This window comes from Nannospalax galili, unplaced genomic scaffold (genome assembly GCF_000622305.1).
Source record: "Nannospalax galili isolate Female #2095 unplaced genomic scaffold, S.galili_v1.0 scaffold104, whole genome shotgun sequence".
Lineage (NCBI taxonomy): Eukaryota > Metazoa > Chordata > Mammalia > Rodentia > Spalacidae > Nannospalax > Nannospalax galili.
The window spans coordinates 3986722-3999164 of NW_008353596.1; the positions used below are offsets into that span (position 1 = coordinate 3986722).

Below are 12443 nucleotides of genomic sequence, written 5' to 3' on the forward strand. Positions count from 1 at the left end.
TACTGTTCAACAATATAGTTTGTAAAAGTTTTAAAATTAGTTTTAAACTAGATACTGCTCTGGAAAAATATGTTGAGATAGTCATGCCTTTGGGCTTCATTGTTTTGCCTAATTGACTGGTTCTGTATTCAGTCCCACAGCAGTGCACTCAGTTCTAAAAGCCAGGCTTTGTTTAGATCTAAATTATTACCTGGTAACCAGCCCATTAGGAACATCAGTGGTTCTGAAGGGAAAGCAGTTCTTTAAGCTCTTTGGAACCTACTCAGGCAAATGCCAGTTGCTACACATCAGAAAAGAGGAGGAATTGACCAATTAAAAGTCCCTTTTGTTTATTTTTTAAAGTGCCTGAGAAGCCAGCAATATAGTGCAAATCTTTGTTCTGAAGAGAAGCCATGACCAATAGAAGTTTATAAAGAACTTGAAACAAATCTAACAACTTCTTCTGGCTATAAAATTCTAATCACTAAATGTCTGGCATGGTTGAGTAAATAGAGATGTTTAAATCAGCTATTTCCTCTTTCCCTAATGATCAAAACTTGTTAGCATATAATAGAGTTTCTGAAATATTAAGAAATAAAAAGAGAAACACTTGGGATTGTGTTTAGGTTTTGCTCTTTGACTACCAGTAATGTGGCCTTGAGTTGCTAACTTTTCTTGAGACCTTGATTTCCTCACCTGTGAATGGAGGGAAAGAACTTAACAATCTTTAAAATATCAACAGTTCTCTACAGTTTTACATTATAAAGTATATGAATCTTTGTGAGTATAAATGTGACAGTATTGAATACTGAGTAGCTTACAGAGGATATAATCAGAAATCAAGTTTAGATAGTGGTGTGAAGGCTTTGCTTCTAGACTAACCTGTTGTTTAAACTTGGTCTCATGAACTGTTTCTGTTCTACATTTGTAGACCATGGGCCTCTTCATCCATGGGAGTCATTTAATAGATGCTCGGAGCCCATTAGTGAACAAACATTTTAGTTAGGAGAGAACTATGTCACTAACATATTTGTGATTATCCTTCAAAGTGTGTGAATGTTGATGTAATGCAGCTAAAATACACTTAAAGGTTTTGCATTTGAGTTTATATTGCTATTATTTTGTTAAGGTTTTAGTTGCTTTACTGGATTTGCTGGGTTGGGGTGGGGCTAGGAGTCTTTAAATTATTATCATGTAGGGAAGTCACTATGAAATATTTTCCTCATAATAGGTCTTAATTATAAATTTTTATAAGTGAGTTCTAGAGAAGTTGTGCAATTATTTTGCTTTATACTCCTACCATCAGAATGTTCCCTATCACCAAAAAGAACATAACCTAAAAGGGGAAGAAACAAATAGAGAAGGAGGTAGAGGAAAGCCGGAAGAGGTCACTTACTGAGCTTAAATTCTCATCTCCACCAAATAGCATTTTGGAGCATCATTTCTACTTTTGAAGTCATCTTTTGCCATATGAGACAGAGCTAGGAGAGTGGGATACCCTGGCATTGTGAAATAGGACAGTTTTGTTAGGAGAGGGAGACAGGTGCTGCTGTACCTTCTTTAAGCAGTATGATTTGGAAACATCCCACATTTAGCTCCTGCCTCTATTCCAGCTCCTCAAATACTGGTCATATTCATATTTATGAAGTTCCCTTTTGATGTGTTTTTCCTCTTTGAGGTAGACCTGGACATTCTCTATTGACAGCACGGTTAACAAGCAAAAGAAAGGGCACTTCAGGCACCATTTCTCTTTTAGTCATTGTGCTTTGGAGAATTGTCTCTAACCTAAATCATTATAAAAAAGTTTTGTTTCAATTTTGTGATCTTCATATTACAGTTGAAAACAGGTGAAGTCCAGAGAGGTATTGCAGCTTCTGTAAAGGTTACTCAGCTTCCTGGTTCCCAGAGGGTCAATAGAGGAAACTCAGCTTTTTGCTTCCAGTTTAGATTTGGGCATTTATTGTGTAGTCACAAAGAGGGAAACAAATGAGAAAATGTAAGCAATTCTGGCTTAATATGCTTTCACAGAGGAGGCTGGAGAGATGGCTCAGTGGTTAAGAACACTGACTGTTCTTGCAGAAGACCCAGGTTCAATCCCTAGCACCCACATGGCAGCTAACAACTGTCTGTAACTCTAGTTTCAGGGGATCCAACAGCCTCTTCTGTCCTCTGCGGGCATTGCACGACATGGGTGACTTACCTGCCTGCAGGCATAACACTCATACAATAAAATAAAAATAACAAATAAAAAAAATTTAAATATGCTTTCACAGGGTAGGCATTAGTATCTCTTGACTTCAGCTTAGGCATTCAGTTTAAAAATATCTGATTCTGATAATCTATAGAAGTTGTGGTTCTTGCACTTTCTGACTTCTGTGAAAGAATGGAGAATGGACAATTTCCTCTGATCCCCTGATTTAGAATCGTCAGCTGTCATGGGGCTTAAGCCTGCCTGTTCCCCAGGTGAGTCAGATACACTGCTCTCCCTTCCCACCAGCACCCCACTGTGGCTGTGACTGTAAAAGTCCCAAGCTGTCTGAAGCCATTTGTATAAGGAATACTAAATCTCTACTGTGCACAGGACATTTTAGGTTTGGGGATATATCAGACTCTAAAAACAAAGACTTCAAGCCTCATGTAGCTTATTCTCCAAATCATTAGCAGAAATGCTTGAATAGCCTTGTTTATTATTAAATTTTGAAGACTAATGAAGACAGCCTTATGTGTTTATAGAAGAGGGTAGGAACTGGATCTTCTGAGAAATTACAAAAGGTTGAATTCTTAGATCAGGTATAAAAGTACATTCTTCAGTAAGGTTCAAAAGGTTTATATTAAATAGGTGACTAGAATTGATGATAAATCTGCATGCAGAAAGCCAACTAGTGGCCTAGCCTAGTCCATTCCTTTTTGGGTTTGGACTTCAGTGACTGGTTTTGAGAGCAGGTGTTAATCAGTATAGGAATAGCATCCTATTTTATAAAATAATGGTTATACATAAGGAAGGAAAGTCTTAATTTTTCTTTTAGCTTCTGTGGGTAATCAGATAAAAGATACCTTTCTTTTAGTATTTTTCTCTGTTATCTCTAAAGTTCTCAATCATTCATAGTGACCTAGTCTCGGATCTCCAAGGATTTCAAATTTTATCTTGATCTTTTTCTATATTCAAGTCAGGATGGACAGCCATATCTCAAAATCATTTTTACCTTGGAGACAGTTTTAAAGTAATTTACATTTATTCACTGGTTCTTTAAAAAGGTGCCTCTCATAACATATACTTCTTTTTCAATCTTTTTTGCAAGGGAGGAGAATTTATTTTATTGCCTTGAATTTTTTCTGGATTACTTAAAAAAGTTCTACTACTTATGACTTGGCAAGGTGGTTCAGAGGAGAAAGGGCACTTGCCACCAAGCCTGATGACTTGAATTTGATCCCTGGGACTCTCATGGTGGAAGTTTGTCAGACCTCTACCTGTAGGCCATGGTACACCACCTCCAAATAAATAAATAAATGTAATTTTTAAAAATTTAAACATTTTCTACAACTTGTAGGTCTGTTTTTCTTCATTTCTTCCTATTATATTATCCCCCTCCCTTCTGTTTTAACCAGCTTTGGCTGATTTAATTTAAACAAAAACTATGTTTCATTTTTCTGAGCTTAAAAAATTGTCATTAATCACTGGTATCATAACATCCTCTTAAGGCAAGTTATCTTGTTACTGTGTCCTCTAAATGCAGTATTCAGAGTCAGAAAGCTTCTGACCAGGATAAAAATAGCCTTCCTGCTTGCTGGTTTTTTGTTAGCTTTCCTGGCAGTCCGAAATCTTTTGAATTCCTTAATTGGGTCAGCTCCTTGCTATCTTCTCTCCAGACATTCCCTGCTGCCTGTGGTTTTCTTAGATGCTTTTAGATTTTGCAACTTAGAGTTATAGAAAAGCAATCTTTCCTTTATATGAAAACTTCCTCAATGTGTAGAAATTTATTTCATTGACTTTTACAATCTGTTTTTAACTGTCCTTATCACAATTTAAATTTTGAATTTGATGTTTTGGTACAAAAAAAAGTGCCCGTTTTAATTAACAGGGAAGTTTTAAGGGGAATTTTCAAAGTTTTCTTAAGATCCTTCTGCTTCTTTGCCTGTTCAGCTGTATAATAAAAGTAAGGTGTTTGAGTTTTTTCCTCTTCACTCTTTTCTCAGAGAATTATATGCATGATTATAACCAAAGGTACTAACAAGCTTCATTTCTCTGAAGTAAAAAAATATTCCCTGGATTACTACTTCCTTCTCCAAGATTCCAGTTTAGCACTTATCAGCCAAAAGAAATTGCCCCACTTGCTGTCTGTCACTGGTGGAAATTGTTGGTTATCTTTGGCCGGTAGTTGGAGAGGAGAAAGGAATTACTGTTCGTTAGGTACATAGTATTTACTGGGGTCAGAGAGATTTTTTGTTGCTAGTCTCCAAAAAGTTATTTTAAGAGTATCTCATAATGACTGTAAATAGAAATAAGGACCTTGCCTTCCTAATATTCAATAATAATATGAGGTAAAATCGAGACTGTCCTTTTTACTGTATCTTCCTGGGCAGACACCATCAGTTGCTGGCTTTGTTTCATTCATTCATTCTGTAGTCGATTATTGATATTTTTCAATGTTCCAGGCTCTGGGATGCCATACTTAAAGTTCATCCTCAAAGAGTTTGCTGCCACAACAGAAGAAATAGCTTTAAAAGAATATGATGTCTAATTTTAATTATCAATTTGACACAACCTAGAATCACATGGGAAGGGAGTCTTAATGAGGAATTGTCTAGATTTTGTGAGGGATTTTCCTACTTGGGTTAATTGAAGTGGAAAGACAGAATGTGGACAATGCCATTTTCTTGGGCTGGGCCCTGGGCTGAGTGAAAAGGAGATAGCACACTGAGCACTGGGGAGCACACATACATTCATTCTTCTGCTCTTGGCTGTGGATGGGCTTCAAGTTCCTGCCTCTTTGACTTCTCCACTGGGAGGTGACAGACTCTTGCCTAGAATTCTGAGCTAAAATAAACCCTTTCTCCCCTAAATTGCTTTTGTCAGGGTATTTTATAACAGCAACAGGAAAAAAAACTAAGACAGAGTAACTTGGTATGAGAGATGCTGATGGACTGTTCTGGGTTATCTGAATCAGTGTGGGTGGCATGAGATGGAGAAGACAGATATCCATAGAACGTGAGGCCTAAGAAGGAGACTACACACAACAGGGCAGGGAGAGAGGTATTGGACTTTAGTGGTGAGACACTGGGGATCAGAGAGAGGAGGGTATCCCACAGACTAAGTTACCCAGATATAGAAGTTATGAGTTAGTAGGTCCAAATGCCTGGAGTGCCTGAGAAGAGAAGGGAAATGACAATGTGGACAGATAGGAAAGGGCTAAGCAAAGCCCGTATGGTATGAATTTGACTGTCAGTGTCAAAGCCAGGACAAATTTTGAATCCATGCCCTTTCCTATTTGTCCACACTGCTGTTTGCCTTTTCTTCTTAGGCACTCCAGGCATTTAGACCTATTAACTCATTTGTCCTGGTTTTGACACTAACAGTAAAATTCATACTATAAGGGCTTTTGCTTAGCCTTAACTTTCTGAGTATATTTAGTAAATTTTAAATGACTCTTTGGGAAGGAGCAAGGTCACAGCTATCAATTCTGGTTCCTCCTTTATGATTTTACATAGAAATGTTTGGAAAGTTGCTTCTAGGACATATAGATCAGGAGAAGGTTGAGGATTTTGACCTTCTTTGATTTGGATTTGGAGAATTATTTTTGGTAATGTAAATTGTTAAATACTATCTTTATATCATAAGTTACAGAGAGTATTGAGTAAATCTGCATTCAGCCATATTGACTTCAGTTTTGCAGTTATATAAATACAAAGTTGGTTTTCATAACCAGCAAATTGATACTGGGCCTGTAGTCTTTGCTGTATATTGTCTAGATCCCCCAGCACCATCTTGCTGCAAGTCTCAGGCTTGATAAAAAACAAAAGAAGTGTAAAGGTGGAAATATCTCTCGTAAAAAGTATTTATGGCAGTATAGCTTTTACTTAGATGTGAGCTAAATTATCACAAGCAGAGATGAATGTTCTTAAACAACTCTGTGTGTGTGTGTGTGCGCGCGCGCGTTTGGAGATTAGAAAGTTTTAATGAGGTTCACTGAAAATTCCTTTTCTTTTGGCGTATCTAAATTATTTTAGCTTGAGCCACTTAGAAAAATTAACTTAGAATTTCATGCTACTTACAATTGTATAGGACTACATGGATGTTCTGGACAACACTGCTGTCATTTCTCTTCTTGGCTCATACCATGTCACTAATGATGCCAGCATGATTCTGGAGATGCATGATCCCCAAATAGCATTGCAGAACATTGGGCAGTTTTCATTGTGTGTGTTTGACATGGCAGCATCTATTCTATCTTTCCTGCTGAATCATCTGTAGCAATAACATCTGGGTTTCCCTTTGAAGATAACGTCTATCTAATTATGTATATGACTAATATGATAGAGCATTTCCTTTCATCTCCCTAGCTAGGTTCCTTAGTTAGCATCTTAAAAGAGTATGATAGCACTGACTGTTCTTAAGAGTTCTCCTCCCCTACTTATTCTAAGTCCATCTGTTCGGTAAATATTGGTTCTTTCCAACTACCAAATACCCAGCCTGGAACTTTCTAGCTGGTGCATGGATCTTTCTAGCTGTAGGATTTGGTAGTGTAGTTCCCCAGAGTTGCACTGTATCAGTTGCCTATATTTGGCTAGGTTGGATCATGTCTACAAATATAGCCTATGCTTTCTGCATAATATGTGCTAGGCTGCAGCTCCAAATGCCATGGCTAGCCTCCAGAGACTGTTCCTTTTCCGGTGATAATGTCCCTTAGGAGTATGACTGCTGATCAGGTAGTATTTATACTTATAACAGTCAATGCCAAGAGCCTTCAGGGATTGACTTTTACTCTCCAAATAGGTTCACATGCCTGATATCCTAATACCCTTCTTTCCCTTTTAGGAATTAAATTATAAGTGTACCAAAACATGTTTATAGATAGATGAGCTATCAAAACAAACCCAACAAAGCCAGAGGCACTGGCCTATTTCATATTCAGTTATTGCAATTAGTTTTATTTTATACTTGATTCATTTGTAAAATGCTACTGTTTTAAGTTCAGTGGAATGAACTCACTGAATATTTGCCTGGTATCCAAACAGGAAACCTAAGATAGGTTTAAAAAAGTTCTAGTCCCTAAGGGCATGTATTATGTAAAAGAGATAAGAGAGTTAGCCAGTCACTGAAGTGATTACATAAGAAAACTGGCTAGTGCTTTGTAGCTAGAAATAAAATTTGGTGAGCTAATTTTAAAAGAAATTTCCTTTTTCGGAAAAGGTGTCTTGGAAAAAAGGTGACCCTGAAAAAAAACATTGAAAAAGCTCTTCAGAAAGCTTATACCAGGGCTAGAGAGGTAGCTCAGTGGTTAAAAGCACTGGCTGCTCTTGCAGAGGACTGGGGTTCAGTGCCCAGCACCCACATGGTAACTAACAACTGTCCATAACTCTAGTTCCAGGATATCTGGTGCCCTCTTTGGGCCTCTGTGGGCATTGTATGACATTGCTGCACTTATATACATACAGACAAAACACTTAAACACATAAAATAAAATAAAAATAAATGAAGAAAAAAAATTTTTTAAGCTTCTAACCCTAACAAAACCCAACATACAGATGTTTATGACAGCTTAACTCAAAACTGCCATACTTAGAAGTGACCAAAATATCCTTTAGTAGGTGAATAGCTAAATGAATTATAGTCCATACAAACAATGGAATATTATTTGACACTAAAAAGAAATAAGCTATCGGGTTCTCAGAAGTCAGAAGAATGGAAAATGCACAGTAATATACATTTGGGCAAATATACATTTGTCCAAACACTAAGAATAAAAATAATATGAACTGAGGTCTTTGGGAGATAATGAAGTACATCACTTATGACAAATGCACTAGTCTGGTGGGGAATCTGTGTGCATTCCTTCAAGTTTTGCTTAGCTAATTAGGTAAGTCTGGAACCAGACAGTCTGGGATCCTGGAATGAGACCCACTGTATCTGTGGGAGGGGAATCATCAATACCTTAGCCATGGACTAGAAATGCAAGGATGTTGATATAAATTTCATCCATAGAGCAGAAAGGATATTAGCACAGAGCAAAAGATAGCACCAAAGGACAATATGAGTGGCCTGCAGAAGATTCAGTTCCTGTGGAGTACTTATGATGGGAGCTTTGGGAAGATTTCCAGGAAAGGATAGTTATTATCCATGATTATGAATGGCTTTGGATATTAGTTGTAGAAATAATTTTTTAATTGGGCAAACAGGAAGCATTATAAAAGCTAAAAAAAATCATAATGTCACTGTGATATTTTAAATCTACAGTCTTGATTATTTCAAAGAATGACACAGCATATTATATTTGCCTCTCGGTGACCAACACTGAACCTAGCCTGACAGTAATCATGTTACAAGGCCTGCTTAAAACACTGAAAAATAAGTCTCACATTCAGAGTTCCGGCCCTCAACTTTGACAGTGGTTCTTCAGTGTTATGTTATTAAGTGAGTTAAGGAGCAGAGCAGCTATTAAAGGTCGCTTACCTTGGAGTGGGGCACTCCTCAGGAGGTGTGCTACAAGGCATACTCACAGCTGTAAGTTAAGTCACGTTCTTGTGACTGTTAAGTTGCAATATTTCTGAGTTTTTAAAAAAGTACCCGAAAATGAGTTTCTGATACGTTTGAACTTCGTTAAATTGGGCCAGTCAGCCTGGTAATTTGTCATTTGGATTTGTATTATTATTTTTATCCTTCCTAAGCACAAAAGAAGCATTATGGTTCTTTTAGTAGCATTATGGTTCACATAGACCAGCCCTAGATTCAGTTGGAATGCTAGTGTTAAAGAAATTAGTTACATCCTCAGAAATAATAAAACATTTCCTCTTAACCCTTAATTTCAGTTGGTTAATTTGTGTCTGTATTGACTTTGATCATCGTTTTAAAATGTCTCGTGATGAGAGGAAGTGATTTTTGAAAGCTCCTGATAAGTCATTTGCTTAGAGGGTCCCACAGCTATGAAACTTACCATCCACTCCAGAAAACCAGCTGAGGATCCGCACACACAGGTTTTAAACAGTTGATATCATGTTTTTGTTCCTTGTATCTCAGGACTGTCCTTTTTAAAAAATATGCTTGTGACCAGTAATAAAATCTAAGTTGTAGTTCAAATGGAGTTTTCTAGGGTTGAATACTTGGTCTGTACTACTAGCATTAAAGAAAGAAGCCAAGGGGCTGGAGAGATAGCTCAGTGGTTAAGAGCATTGACTGCTCTTGCAGAGGACCTGGGTTCAATTCCCAGCACCTACATGGCAGCTACGAACCATCCTTAACTCCAGCTCCAGGGGAATCCAAAGCCCTCTTCTGACCTCCGCAGCATTGCATGACACGGGTACACTCATATACATGCAGGCAATACATTCATACACATAAAATAAAAACAATAAAATATTTTTAAAAAGAAAGAAGCCAATATTTAGGCAGAAATTGAAGTACAAAAATTAATTTTCACCTTCTCTCCTATCTCTGTTCTCCTATCTCTCACTTCCTAAATAGGAATAAGCTGAAATCTTAAGAACAGTTCACTTAATCTTAGAAAGCCCTTTTATTTGATTTTAAATTGGTAGCAGTCTGATTAGTTTCATGTTCGATCCCATGTTTAGGGTATGGATTAACTAAAGCTTCTGGCAGGAAAGAACAGTTTTGTCTGTTCATGACACAAGTCATTTCTGTGAAGTTAGTTTCAAAGACATGAGATTGTAAAACATTAAAGACCTCACAGTTTCCTTCTGAAGAGTTAGTGTGTGGGTTTTGATTGATGGGACCCACATTAGCTCTGCTTCCCAGAGTTCTCTGTGAACTAGATAAAGTCTTGCTGACCTAAGAAGACCTACTCCAGCCTTTAGGTTGGCAGAATCTCTGCCTTGTCGTTGTGTTTCCATAGTCCTTGAGGATCATAGTTCTGTGAGGTCAGAATTCAGAGTGCTGTTTCCTAAAGGAATATTTGTTCTTCAGAGTCAATTTGAAATTGGCACACTATTTCTGCTTTATAGCGTACTGGGCTATGGTAGAGAATTTTAGCCACATTTTCCTGCCCATTCCTTAGATGAGCCATAAGATTTGATGAGGGTCCTCTAACCTTTTTTGGAAGGTGGGTACAGATGGGCATGTGGGGTATGGAGACTTAAAAATTATCATAGACATTTATAATGTATAGTGCCCATGATACACATTTAGTAAGGATCTGTGGTCTAGATGCCTCACTTTACAAGGAGAGGCTCTTACAAAACAAAGATGTAATTTCTTTTTGTTATAGTTGGGTTTTTTTTTGGGGGGGGTTGTTTGTTTTATTTTTGTTTTTGAAACAGAGTCACATCTATGTGGCCCTGGCTGGCCTGGAAGTCACAGAGATCCACTTGCCTCTGCTTCTGCCTCCCAAGTGCTAGTGTGTGCTGTGTTATCACTCCCAATTCAGAAATGTCATTTCTTAAAGGCAGAAAAATCATTGCTTCCCCCTTGCTCCCCAATTATTATGACTACCAATTTGGAAGACAGTTCAACAGTTTTAGTACTTTCACACATTCTTCTTTGAGGAATATCTTCGGTAACCATTTTAGATTCAAATTTTATGAATCATTTCAGAATTTGAAGCAAAGTAATCCTGCATGTGTTGGGCACTTGCTGTGTCCTTGGTCTGTGATGTGCTTTCCATCAGGAATAAGTGCAATGAAGTGCTGCTCATTACCTTCGCTATGCATTGCCCCAAATCCTTCAGTATGCCTGTATCTGTAGGTCTAAATCTGGCTCTTTTCTTATGAAAAGCCACATAAGAAAATTATGGCTAATTGCATCCTTTTAAATTAAGTAGCAACCAACACAAATGAAAACTATTTCATATTTATGGGTCAGAGTGGTTCGAGATTGTTATTGTGAGTTGCTGTCATAACAATGTTATAGAGTTACTTTGGGTCATCATTTGGGAACTAGAATGACTTAGTAGTTAAACATGAGGGAGGGATATCACCTTCAAACTTTTCCCTTTTGGAAGCTTGGTGAATCACTGCAGATTGATAGACCTCTGATTCATTGTGTTCCTTGGCACAACAAACTTATGTCCCCATAATGTAGCTTTTAGAATACTTTATGTATTAAAACCAGTCAATTCAGCTCTGTTATTGAATAAGTTTAAAACCATCTATGAAAAAAAAAAATCAGTAACGGCCTTCTTTTACCTTCAGGTCGTCTAAACTATTCCTACCCAGGATCCGATAGTTCTCTGCTTATTAATGGTAAGTGATGATTAATTTACCCCAGTGAAGTTCACAAAACTAAAACAGTTCTAGGTGAGAAAATGTAGTAGTTTTGCTTCAACAAGTGGAGTTGTGACTAGTTTGTTCTGTAATGACAATTACAGGTTGCTATTAATCACCTATTTAACAATAATTCTTGTCCCTCAAATTATGACACAATCTTTTTCTTTCTTTCCTTTTTTAATTGGTCTTTTTGAGACAGGGTTTCCTTGTAGCCCCAGCTGGCCTGGAACTCACTATGTAGACCAGGCTGGCCTCGAACTCACAGAGATCTGCCTGCTTCTGCCTCCAGAGTGCTGGGTTTAAAGGGGTGCCCCACCACACCTGGAATGTAATAGAACCTTTTAAGTTAAAAAAAATATTGATATTTACTTGATTCTTCATCCTGAGATTAATGACAAGAATGAGTGTGAATCTCATAATGATACAGACCAACTTCATCAAACATTAGCTTCTGTAGAGTAAATGTTGAAATGTCAACAAGAAAAACTTACCAGGAGAAGAGAGGGTCATTAGAGGTCTAGAACTGGAAAGAGGCAGCTGAGATCACAGTGCTTGACATTCCACAGGGAAGGTCATTGACTGCTTACTGTCAAAGAGAGCAAGAAAAATGAAGTACCTTCCATCCTTCCTCCTTACTGTCCCAAATGATACTTGTGTGCTGTCAGGGTCTCCTTTCATGTGTGTATGCCAGAAGCAAGTGAAATTTCACAGGGAAGGGATGGGTATCTCACAGAATTAAGGAATTTAATAGTTTTTTGTTTTGTTTTGTTTTGTTTTTGGTATCACAGTTTAAAATAACTGAGTGGAATACGAAAATTTTTTTTATTTTTACTTTTCATTTTCTTTTTTTTCTTTCAGATTTTGTGTTTTGATAATTTCTTCCATTTGCCAAAGCTTGTTTTAGATCTTACAACCTCCATGAATTATTCTTGCTGTATTCTCATCATTCCTCAAGCAAACAGAAGTCAATGAAAACCTTGTGTATGGCATGTGGTGAATGAGGAATTGAAAATTATTTTTGTAGCCTGCTT

At 37.4% G+C, this 12443-nt stretch overlaps 1 protein-coding gene across 4 annotated transcripts in view; it reads left to right on the forward strand.

The window, feature by feature from the left end:
* Window positions 1–12443, forward strand: part of Cpeb4 (cytoplasmic polyadenylation element binding protein 4) — a 65776-nt gene that overhangs the window by 25618 nt on the left and 27715 nt on the right. For 2 of the 4 annotated variants that reach the window (XM_008850778.3, XM_008850779.3), the window contains exon 3: window positions 11338–11388. The exons of the other annotated variants lie outside the window; for them this stretch is intronic. In XM_008850778.3, the coding sequence (XP_008849000.1) occupies window positions 11338–11388 (51 nt within the window). The remainder of the gene's footprint in view (window positions 1–11337; window positions 11389–12443) is intronic. 4 annotated transcript variants of the gene reach the window in all.